The sequence below is a fragment of the Hemiscyllium ocellatum genome, chromosome 2 (genome assembly GCF_020745735.1).
Source record: "Hemiscyllium ocellatum isolate sHemOce1 chromosome 2, sHemOce1.pat.X.cur, whole genome shotgun sequence".
In the NCBI taxonomy this organism is placed as follows: Eukaryota; Metazoa; Chordata; class Chondrichthyes; order Orectolobiformes; family Hemiscylliidae; genus Hemiscyllium; species Hemiscyllium ocellatum.
Window position 1 is genome coordinate 42678538 of NC_083402.1, and position 12493 is coordinate 42691030.

A 12493-nucleotide genomic window follows, 5' to 3' on the forward strand; every position below is an offset into this window, starting at 1 on the left:
TCTATCCCAATCAGCTTTTGAAAGATGTAGAAACTGAGATCAGTGTAGGAAGATGATAATAATAAAAAAATCTGATATTTCACAAGTAACTAATTTAACAATAACTCTTTCAACCACCTATACCTTAGTTAAAAAGCCCTGAAGCATGCACAGATACAAAATAAAATCTAAACTAAAGGAAGAAATATTAGGAGCTGCAACAAAAGCTGGGTCAAATAAGTCAATTTCAAGGAGAATGTTACAGGTGCCAAGTCACAAAAAGATTTAAGAAGGATACTCAGGGGTTAAGGCCTCAATTGTTGAAGGAATAACAGCCAAGAATGGGACAATGAAATGGGAGAAGCCTATTTCCCCAGAACTGGTGACTCAGATGGCTACATTGCTTGAAGTTGGTGGTGTATCTATGGAAGAATTGCATAACAGGATGAGAATTTTAAACTGGAAGTAATGATGGAATGTGAGCAAACAAGCACGATAGTGATGGGTAAGAGGGATTTGGTATCAGGAGGAGGAAACCAGAATTTTGGATGAGCTCAAGTTGACGGAAGGTGCAGCAGGGGATGCTGGCCTTAAGAGGATTGAAGCAGGGCAGCACGGTGGCACAGTGGTTAGCACTGCTGCCTCACAGTGCCAGAGACCCGGGTTCAGTTCCCGCCTCAGGTGACTCTCTGTGTGGAGTTTGCACATTCTCCCAGTGTCTGCGTGGGTTTCTTCCGGGTGCTCCGGTTTTCTCCCACAGTCCAAAAATGTGCAGGTTAGGTGAATTGGCTATGCTCAATTGCCCGTAGTGTTAGGTGAAGGGGTAAATGTAGGAGTATGGGTCTGGGTGGTATACGCTTCGGCAGGTCGGTGTGGACTTGTTGGGCCAAAGGGCCTGTTTCCACACTAAGTAATCTGATCAGTTGTGACTGCAGTTAACAAAAGTACGGTTTGGGGTTGTAGCAGCAAATGAGCTGAAATTGAAGTAGAAACAAGTATTTTTGAGGAAGTGGGTTCATTTTGTAGTGAACAGGGTATGGAGATCAGAGATTCAATTCAGTATTGGCAATGCCATAGATATTTTTTAATAAGGTCTGACAAATGTAATTCAGTTGTATGACAACTTTTACCAAAAGTTGAATTCATGTTGAAATAAACTAACTCATTAATTCTTTGTCAACAACTACTGTTTTCTGGACTGCAAAACAGTCAGAAGAACCTGTTCTGCTTATGTAATTTAGTACCATTTAGCATGTGAACACAGTCAGGTAGAGGCAGGTATTAACTGAGAAGTTATAGTTCATTTCATCCCGTTCCAAACGTAATGTGATTATCAAAGACTTCAAAAGACATCCAAAACAAATATTAAGAAAAAAGTCTGGTAAATTAAATTTTATATTGGGAAGTTATACAAGGACTTTAGTTTCCTGTGAATAGCATGGACACATTCCTTTTGGGCATAAAGGAATGATCACACAAATAAACATTGGTGTCAGGTTACAGATTCACCTTCCGAAACTTCCACACCCAGAAACTGGCTCCCTGAAACCAGTTCAGACAGTATTGCACAAAATTCATTTCATCCAGAAACAAGTGTCTGTATTTCGACATTGTCACATTAGTTAAATATATGAAAATAGCACCCACAACTACATGTGCCAAGTATTCCCATGCAATAATTCCAGAATCAAAACATTTTGTGCAATTTTGGTCAAGGAATGTAACCCTTAAGCAAAGGTTAACAGCCCTCCATTCCAAACCAAAAAAGTAAGCTTTTTCTTTCCTCCTGGAGCGTCGGAGGCTGAAGGGTGAACTTAGAGGTTTATAAAATTATGAGGGGCATGGATAGAATAAATAGACAAAGTCTTTGCCCTGGGGTCGGAGAGTTCAGAACTAGAGGGCATAGGTTTAGGATGAGGGGGCAAAGAGACCTAAGGGGCAACCTTTTCACACAGAGGGTGGTACATGTATGGAATGAGCTGCCAGAGGAAGTGGTGGAGGCTGGTACAATTGCAACATTTAAGAGGCATTTGGATGGGTATATGAATAGGAAGAATTTGGCAGGACATGGGCCGGGTGCTGGCAAATGGGACTAGATTGGTTTGGGATACCTGGTCGGCATAAACAGGTTGGACCGAAGGGTCTGTTTCCATGCTGTACATCTCTATGACTCTGTAAATTAACTTTTTTGAAAAAAAGTAAATTCATTTAATCAAACAATATCCTGTTTCTTTGCTCCGCCTTTATAACAGATGGTGGGCCAAACCTGACCTATTCTGGACAGAAACCATGAGAGTGGACTTCTGTCCAATAGGGACTTGCTCCCTCTCTCACTCTGACAGTTATGTCCTCCTTTGTGGTGGTGGAAGAGGGTTGGGGGGGGGGAGCAGGAAAATGCTGTACGACGTTTGGAGCTGCAGCATAAAATGACAAATGAAAATTTAGTTCCTTTTTGCATGGACACTCTCTCTCTAACAGAAACCAGAGATTCTGGGCCTTTATCTTCATTATTTTTCTACTTATGCCACGAAGTCTGCTGTCACACATATTCAGAAGGACCTCATTATAATCTTTTCTGTCCAATTACCATTCTATATCCCATGATTTTGTCCCCACTACTTTAGGGGAAAGTGAGGACTGCAGATGCTGGAGGTCAGAGTCAAAAAGTGTGTCACTCAAAAAGCATAGCAGGTCAGACAGCACTCGAGGAACAGAATAGCAGCATAAAGAACTTCCAGGCATTCTGCTATCTTTTAGGCAGATTCATTCTGCATTCCCTTTGCTCAACTGGTCATGTTTCAACATGCAATAATGTATTCTTTGTATAATATATTCTTCAAAAAAGGTCATTTCTTAACCAATTTTCCAGGGCCAAAAAAGCCAATCTGTTTCAATCTTGCCTCAGATAAAAGCACGGAATGTTTTTGTTTCAAATCTTAAGCAGAAGTTGCTGGAGAAACTCAGCACGTCTGACAACATCTGAGGAGAAGTTCTGAAGGAGGGTCACTAGAACTGAAACATTAATGGTTTCCTACTCCACCAGCATACCTGCAGAAATTACTGGAGAAAGTCCACTTTGGTTTCAGTCTGCTCTCAATTCAGTTCTCCGAAGTGTAAACGTCTATGACTTTTATCTGTATTTCTTCCATTTTGTGTGGTCCGATCAGACCCAATTATAACTTCAGAGAGATTTCCTCCAACACACACTCTACTGTTTTAGCAAAACAAAAACCAATGATTTGACCCTCTGAGTGTTTTGCAGTGAAGTCCTTCATTTTATAAAAATTAAGATCAAGTGTGGAGACAATGAAGGGGTTTCAGCATCCCTCAAGTTGCTAAGTCAAAATCCTGGAAGTCCCTTCCCACAGCACTGTGGGTATACCAACACATTAAGCATTTCCTATTTCTCAGGCCCATGGGACCACCAGCACTTGGAAGTTTCCCTCCAACACACACTGCTCTTACTGGATCAGTTTCACTGTTTCTTCATTACCACTGGATCAAAATTCTGCAACTCCCTACCGAACAGTATTGTGGATGTACCTAGACTATATGAACCGCAGTGATTCAAGGAGATGGATCACCATTAACCTTTCCAGGGCAACTATAGGTTAGGCAATACTATAACTGATCAGCTACACCCACATATGGATAAAAGGGAAACATTTCATATATTGTGGCTGACATATTTTGTAGTTTATCTCTCTCCTTGCGGGTTATTCACATCCAAACAATTCTAGCAGGCATTTATCAAACATGATAGGAAATCTAAAATGTCAGTTCCATTTTCTTCTCCCTAACAAACTCCAGAGTTCAGTTGTACTATTCCTGTAATTTCTCCAGTGAGAACGACAGTAGGATTTCTGGTGAATCAGGACCTTTAAGAATTTTGGAGATATGAATATAGAAGTCACCACCACTGCCCCCCACCCTCCCAGTTTGCAACACATTGGGTTAAAAAATGGAGATGATTCATACAGGCAGCAAATCCAAACAGCAGGCTATTTCAACTTTGAACTTAGTTTAACAAGTCCTGTGGATGCTAAATACGAGAGTCACAAATTGACGGATCAGACAGATGCTCTTGAAGTTCTTCCTCTCAGTCTGAAGTAGTCATGGCAGACTTTAAACATTAGGTCTTTGTCTCTCCACAGATGCTGTCAGATATGCCGAGTTTCCCCAACATTTTCTGTGTTTATTTCAAATGCTCTTCAATGGTGGGTAATACTGGAAACATTTTCAATTGCATCGCTGAATAAAACATTATGCATTCCAGATATTTTTACCAAGGTGGCTTAGTGATTGGGCAATTTTCCAAACTCTTTCTGCTCACCTCAATAGTGAAAACAAGGTCAAGGTATCACACAGACTCAAAGTCATGGTTCATTTTAGACGATTAGTATGGCATGGTATTTATATATACAGTACAAATTTCAGTTTAAGTTGGTGCATGGTAATGAACCAATACAGTAACCATAGAAACATTCAATGCAACCACAGAAAGTCTTAAAGATCTTGGAGATAAGCCTTTGAAATTAACTAGTAATAGTGCACCATGATTGATTGCCCCAACTGTTATAAGTAAACCACCTGGCTGTGCATTTAGAGTAGAGTAATGTGTAGGTCAGGCCTGGTAAGGATGGCAATTCAACTCTTAACTCCAGATTTTTAATGAATATACATTCTACCATCTGCTCAGGTGGGATTCAAACTCAGATCCCCAGAGCATTACCAAGGCCTTTGGAATACTTGTCTAGTGACATTATTGCTAGACCATACATCATCACTGAACATTAAGTAACTCTATATAAAAAAAAGTAACATTTCTGTTGAATATTAAATATTGCAGATGAGTGTCACATTTTTATAATGCTCACAATAACATTGACACAGGGGTTTTGATTGTTACGGAATTTCACCATGACGTTGGTTTAAAAAACATGGAATTTGACATCTCCGTGTCAATGCCACCAGAGGCACCGGAACTCTCCCACTGGGAGAATTATCAAGATAAATACCAACAGCTTTTAAAACATGGATTTGAAATTCAATTTTGCTCTGATTGCTACCAGGCTCATTTCTCAGCCTGCTCCTATCTGACCAACAATGCTATGAGCTACGGCCTAGAGAAGACTTTCTTCCCTCCTTCATTTTTCATTCTGTCAAAGGTCCTAGGGTGTGAGAGTCATGATGATGACTTTATAGAAGTCAACATTTCTTGGCAAATTCACTTTCAAATTACTGCTACAAATGAATCCACAGAAAGCTACACAAAGCACCAATGTCAATTCCTGATGAAGGGCTCTGGCCCGAAACGTCGAATTTCCTGTTCCTTGAATGCTGCCTGACCTGCTGTGCTTTAACCAGCAACACATTTTCAGCTCTGATCTCCAGCATCTGCAGACCTCACTTTTTACTCACCTACATTCATGTCCAGCATGATCATCCACTCAAAAAACTGATTTCAGGCTTCTTGCTCTCATCTTAAAAATAAATTGCTGGGCTTGGCATAGCTCCTCCCCATCTGTGTGTCATAACACAATCACTCCCCCAATTACAAAAATAGAAAGTACTGGAAAACCTCAATAGGTCTGGCAGCATCTCTGGAGAGAACCCAAAAGAAGAGTAATTGGACTCAAAACTCTTTCTTCCCAGAGATGCTGCCAGATTTACTGAATATTTCCAACATTTTACATGTGCAATATTTGACCAAATGCAGAGACTTACCCATTCTTCAACATTAGGTGGTGACTCATAATTCATACGATCCTTCTCCCACAGAATGTTCTCTTTACCATATCTCGTGATCTTGCTTCGTGTTTTATAGGCAAAGAAGATGATCAATCCTAAAGCTATTATAATCAGGAATCCCATCACAATTGCAAGGGCCTGGCAAGAAATCAGAAACAAGTTAAAGAATGAACAAGCCTGCATCAGTAAAATAATTTTTTCTTTTAATTCATTCACAGGATTTGGGTGTCACTGGCCAGATCAGCATTTATTACCCATCCCTAATTGCCCAGAAGGCAGTTAAGTGTCACATTAGATCTGGGGTCACATGTTGGCGAGCAGATTCCTTCCCAAAAGGACACTAAAGAACGAGATGGGTTTTCTGACCCAAAAAAAAAGCTGTTTTGTAGTCATTATTGCTGAATTCCAGGTACTTAATGAATTCAATTCCATCATCTGCAAGGGCAGGATTTGAACCTAGGTCCCCAGGGTCTGTGGATTAGTAGTCTAGCAATAATACCATTAGGCCATCATCTCCCCTATGAAATGGCACTGCTGTAATGTTATTAAAGAGAATGGAAAAATAAGTCTATGTACTAACAACTTCAGTATTTTAGGAAAATTAATGTTATAGAAATGCAGTTCACTTTTTTGAAAAAAAATTTTAATTAGTTGCAACAGAAATGTGGTTTGACTACCAGTATAAAATAGTCTGCATAATTTTGCATGTAAATATTGTTTGAGAAATTACTAAATCATTTTGAAGAGAATTCTGATCGGAACTGCCAAATAATGCTAAGCACACATAGGGTAAGCATTCGCATGATTTAAAATATAGTGAACAGCTTTCAGATTCATTGGCAAGAGTTCAATTATAAATGGTTGTCTATTTTATATAGAATTTTTTGGCTGTGAATTTACCTTTCAATCAAAATTTTACATAGTATGCATTGCTAATCTTTTTTTCATTGCTCAGCTTAATATCTAACATGAGAAGGCTCGTGACAGTCCAAACCACTAAAAACGAATCAGGCAGAGCTAATTGAATTGTTTTCAAAGACCTTCATTTTCAATACATTGAATAGTATCCTTTCTAATCCAGAATGTTTAAAAGGAATGATGCACACGATTTTCATATTCTGTCAGCTTTGTATTATTTATAGTATAGATCAGAGTTTATATTATTTCACTAATTAACCATGCTGAGACTTGTATTTTTGTAGAGCTAACAAAATTTAATGCCAATATTATTTTGAAGTCAATAGATACACTGTTGGATCACAACTGACTAAACTCCACACACTGCAGCAGCAATTTGTTTACCTATTGAGGGAACTATAGGTCACAAATTGATTTTGTTCCTAACAGCCTCAGTACAAGAACTATTTATCCTATGTGCTCTAAATGAAGGGTCCTACCCCAACTTCCTAGATTACTTCACTAAGTACAAAGAATAATTCAATATACTTAGACTCCAAAATATTTCAATGCACACCCAATGTCTAGTGTGAACTGCAGCTTAAATTTATAAAACAAATTTAATTGAGCATATTTACTAATCACATATGAGGGACATGTAAAATACTTGCCTCTTGTGGTTCTACTACGCAGTAGTGATAGAGATATTGATTTGTGAAGACACCGGTGGTGGATGGGATATAGAACTGGTTGCAGAGAGTCAGTAACTGATTGTAGAACACTGATCCAGCAGCCTGTGCAGTTGGATTTACTCCCATGATGTAAACTATCGTAGCCACAAACATTATAAAGCCAACGACTGCACACAAAATCATCAGAATTAAATAGAACTTCCTTGTTTTTGAAAAGCTGGCCCTAGAAACGAGTATAATAAAGACAACCAAGAGTGCTATAAAACTGACAGCAGCTAGTGCGATCATGAAGCCTTTGGCAGCACGTGGATCAGTGTAGCCACCTCCATATCCATATGCTCCAACTCCAGCACCATACCCATAGCCTGTACCAGATCCATAGCCTGTACCAACACCCCCATATCCTCCATAGCCTCCATATCCCATGCCGTTTCCTACCCCCATCCCTCCTCCATAATAGTCCATGTCCCAGGGTAAGGTCGATGCCACACATGCAAAGATTCCGACGCTCATCACAATGATAATGATTGCTAAAATTTTGATAATTCCTGGAGGGGAAGTCCATTTGTAGAAGTGCTGTGTTTCATCTGGATAATAAGAGCCAGCAGGCTGGGATCGTATCTCGCCATCATATAGATCCTTGCTGGGTGCGTAGACTGAACCATGGCTGTAATTGTAATAGGAAGAAAGAATTAATACAATGCAATCTGTACATACTCACAACAAAATGACTGCTATTCTATACATATGTTTATTTCAGCACAGTACAACATTTGTTAGTATTCTAAAAACTAGCAATGGATCAGTGAATCAGGAGGTCCATTATTTAAAAATGGAACGTTCAAGTCTGCACAGCTGCTGTCCATCAGATGGTAAAGGTAAAATCGCCATCGTGCATCTCCTCCTCTTCCACAGTTATGTTTGTGCTGGAGTATCCTTAAGTCATAAGATGTACAGCACAGAAACAGACCCTTTGGTCCAACCTGTCCATGCCGACCAGGCATCCCAAACCAGTCTAGTCACACCTGCCAGCAACTGGCCGATATCCCTCCAAACCCTTCCTATTCATATACCCAATTTAAAGTGTTGCAACTGTACCAGCCTCCATCACTTCCTCTGGCAGCTCATTCCATACACGTACCGTGAAAAGGTAGTCCATTCGGTCCCTTTTAAACTTTTCCCCCTTCATGCTAAACCCTCTAGTTCTGGACATCCCCATCCCAAGGAAAGACTTTGTCTAATTTTCCCTATCAATGCCCCTCATGATTTTATAAACCTCTATATGGTCACCCCACAGCCTCCAATGCTCCAGGGAAAACAGCACCAGCCTATTCAACCTCTCCCTATAGCTCAAATCCTCCAACCCTGCCAACATCCTTGTAAATCTCTTCTGAACCCTTTCAAGTTTCACAACATCCTCGCAGAGGGAGCACCCAGTGTTCCTCCAGTACAGATAGAGGCCAACTGACCTTCGAGTTTGCACCAATTCTCCAAAGAGCATCCCACCTGATCTCCACATTTATCACTGTTAACCAACCTAGTTTTCACACCACTGGGAAATTTAACATAAATCAATCAATCCACCTAACCTGCACATCTTTGGACTACAGGACAAAACCGGAGTATTGAGAGGAAGCGCACACAGACATGGAGAGAACATAAACAATTGCCCAAGGCTGGAAATGGACCTGGGTCCCTGGTGCTGTTAACCACGGAGTCTTTGGCCTCCACGGTTTTGTTTTGTTTTTAACTACTTAAGAGTTACGGTGATTTTGTTTGTGGGAAGGTTGTACGGTTGCATGTGATAACATGCCTGGGTAGAAAATAAACTAGAAAAAGAAAAAGAAAATTGCCATAGCCTGAGCAGTCCATAGGCCTACTGTGGGAAGAGAGAAGTTCACTGGTGATGGTTTAACCTGAGCGTCATCAAGCCTCAGGTGAGGGACAAGGTTGAGAAGGAGGGACCTTCACAGTAACCTCAACCAATGGAGGATTTGAACCCACGAAGTTGCCATCATTCTGCATTGTTAACTAGCCAACTGAGCTACCTGACCCCTGTTACCATCATGAGGGCACTTGTACAGAAAAACAATTTGAGAACTTTTATCCATCTTAAAAGAGGACCACAGCTGTATTTTGTGTTAAATTGTACTGAAAGCTAATCAAATTTAAAATAATATACACTACAGAGATATCGCAGATCTTATGTGGCCCAAAGGTATGCTAAATGTACACAACCCCAGAAAATAATGGGTTCATTTCCTGGTCTATGAGGAATTAGTTGACTCTGATAACAAATACTCCAGGTATGGTCTCAGAGCTCTGATGGGGTAGAAATCCTTGTGCTCCCATTCACAATAGCATAAGCATTTGCATGATTGATATATATTGAACAGCTTTCAAATTGATTTCCAGTTGAACTCTTGGCAATGGTTGTCTATTTTGTACAGAATATTTTGGCTGTGAATTTACCTTTAATTCAAAATTTTACAAAATACACATTGCCAATTAATTTTTTTTGTTGATCAACTTGATATCTAATTTGTGAAGGTGTTCATGACTGTCCAAATCACCAAAAGCAAATTGGGCAGAGCTAATTGAATTGATGTCAAAGACCTTATATCCAACAGTATCCTTTATAATCAAAAGGAATGGACGCACAAGATTTTCATACTCTGTCAGCTTTGCATTATTTGCTTTATTCTGATGCAGAACAATCAGAATTGCAATTAATATTTATATTTCAGCTTACATAAGTGTACATTAAGTAAATTCATATCAAAAAGACACTTTCACAACATCCATAACGAAAATATATAAAGTTTATCCACATGGTTAAAGTGAAACCCTTTTGCCATTCCTATTTTAATTTCTGTGGTATCTCAGTAGATCAATGTACTGCACTGTGAGACATTGAATAATTCAGATCAGCATCATCCCAGCCTTGATCCTTGCTCTATGTAGTATGTTGAGTTAGTAACAAGTATTCCAGTTACAATGGCATCATCTGGGATAATATGCAGACCTTATACAGTGCAGTAAGATTCTAGCAATTAGTCACATAATAACTATCAGAGGTTTAATTAATATTTTCTAGTCAACCAGTTCAGAGATGCAATTACACAACTCTGGAGTCAGGTAGAAGTTGAACCTGGGTCTCCTGAACTCTTATGAGAAAAAGTGAGGACTGCAGATCAGAGCTTAAAAATGTGTTGCTGGAAAAGCGCAGCAGGTCAGACAGCATCAAAGGAACAGGAGAATTGACGTTTCGGGCATAAGTCCTTCTTCAGGAACTCCTGAACTCTTATAAGAGGATCAGCACAGTACAGGAACAAACCCTTCAGCGCACTATGATGCCATTCGAAATTAATCACATCTGCTTGCACATGGTCCATATCCCTTTATTCCCTGCCTGATCATGCATCACCTAAATGCCTCATAACTATTGCTATAGTCTCTGCTTCTACCACCCCATGGCAGCATGTTCCACACACCTTTCTTTCTCTGTATAAAAAGTCTTGACTCTCACATCTCCTTTAAACTGTCACCTCAAAAACAATAACCCCAATCCAGGGAAAAAAAGACTCCGACATTAGACCCGATCCATATCTCTCAGTTCTATGTACTTTTACCATGTCAATAGGATTATTATTACAGGTACATTATCTGTGCAATATAGGTACTACATAGAATATTGTTGAATTATTTTATTACTATTGTTCGTTACTAATAATGAGATTGATTAAATACCTCTATCAGTTAAATTTCTATGGCAATTCGTTTTAGTGAGTTGCTAATAATTGCTGGTGGAATTAAAGTTCATCCCACCTTGCTTTTCCATTGTGAAAAAAAACTTTATCCTTTCCCAATGGTTTACTCGATTGATGTTACTACAAACCCTGAGGTAGTGAGTAACTCAGCAACACATACCAGGAAAATTCCAGATTGAATTCACACCTAATTCAAACGAATAGAAGCCTTTGTGGCCTGAGAAAGAGGGGTCTGGGAACACAGTCACCCAAAGGTTCCATTAATTCATTCTAGAAACCTGTCTGTACACATACAACAGACAAAAACAGAGGTAATGGTGGTCATTGTCTACACATCTTCACACAAAGTTGAGCCAAGTGGAAACTAGAGTTGAGATCGGTGGGATCTAGCGTGCTTTACCCCAACACCTTACGGAAATGAGGAAAAGGAAAACTATTTGAAACATTGTATTCAAAAGTCTGAATTATACTACCTTTAAAAGTAGAATCGACGATGATTTTAAGAATTACAAATTACACGGAACAGAAAGAAATTCTCACAAAGAAAAGCCGAGTTGTGACTGGAGATACTCACTTGTATTCACTGCCGGAGTGGTAAGGAGGGGGGCTGTCGTACATTCGTCCCGACATTTTGACGCTGTTGGGTTTAAATCCTCTGTAATCGCGCTCTTATCTCTCCGAACTCCAATTCCACTCAAACCTTAACAAACACCAGACATACAGCATCAGAATCAAATGATCGAACCCCCTCTAATTTACAGACACAAGAGACACAAAAAATATGCCTAACTTTAAATCCCCCAAGTCAACAATTAGTAATAGCAACTCTTTTTTTTAAAAAAAGTGTGGACTATAAAACCACGACGATCAAACACTGTGATAGGCTGAAGAACATTGAAACATTAACCAAATCTTCTTCCCAATGTCTGTGTTCGTAGAAAATTTGGGTCGTCTGGTGACTTACTGCTTTTGCTCAGCCCGGGAAACCTGCTCAGTGTGAAACCTGACCTGCCCGCAGAGCGAGAACAAGCAACACATCCACATCCACCTCCTGCTGACTATAGGCTGCGGAGCCGCCGGCACCTCCCGGAGGGTGAAGTCAGTCATAGGCAGACCCCACCCTCCTTCACCTCACTACACACCAACACAAACAATATTACAATCCTGGATGAGAGCCTCATCTGATTCGAAACTTGCAACTTTGTAATTCCACCTTTATATTAAAAAAAATCAGTTGTCACTAATTGTCGACTTGGAGATTGAGGTCAGACATTCTTCTCTATGTGTGTGTAAATTAGGAAGGCTTTGTTGATTTGATATCTGATCAGATATCAAAAACAATTAAGTTTTTGCATTTCCTTTATAAATCACCTAACAGCCGTAGATCGGTTTGATGTAATATTG

At 39.7% G+C, this 12493-nt stretch overlaps 1 protein-coding gene across 2 annotated transcripts in view; it reads right to left on the reverse strand.

The window, feature by feature from the left end:
* oclnb (occludin b) overlaps positions 1–12160 on the reverse strand; it is a 33896-nt gene extending 21736 nt beyond the window's left edge. The window contains exons 1-4 of one of the 2 annotated variants that reach the window (XM_060836276.1): positions 12054–12160; positions 11664–11789; positions 7299–7986; positions 5707–5868 (exon numbers count right to left, since the gene is read on the reverse strand). In XM_060836276.1, the coding sequence (XP_060692259.1) occupies positions 5707–5868; positions 7299–7986; positions 11664–11719 (906 nt within the window). In that variant the 5' untranslated portion in view covers positions 11720–11789; positions 12054–12160. The other variant, XM_060836285.1, reaches the window with a different exon arrangement.
* Positions 12161–12493: the final 333 nt, after the last annotated feature.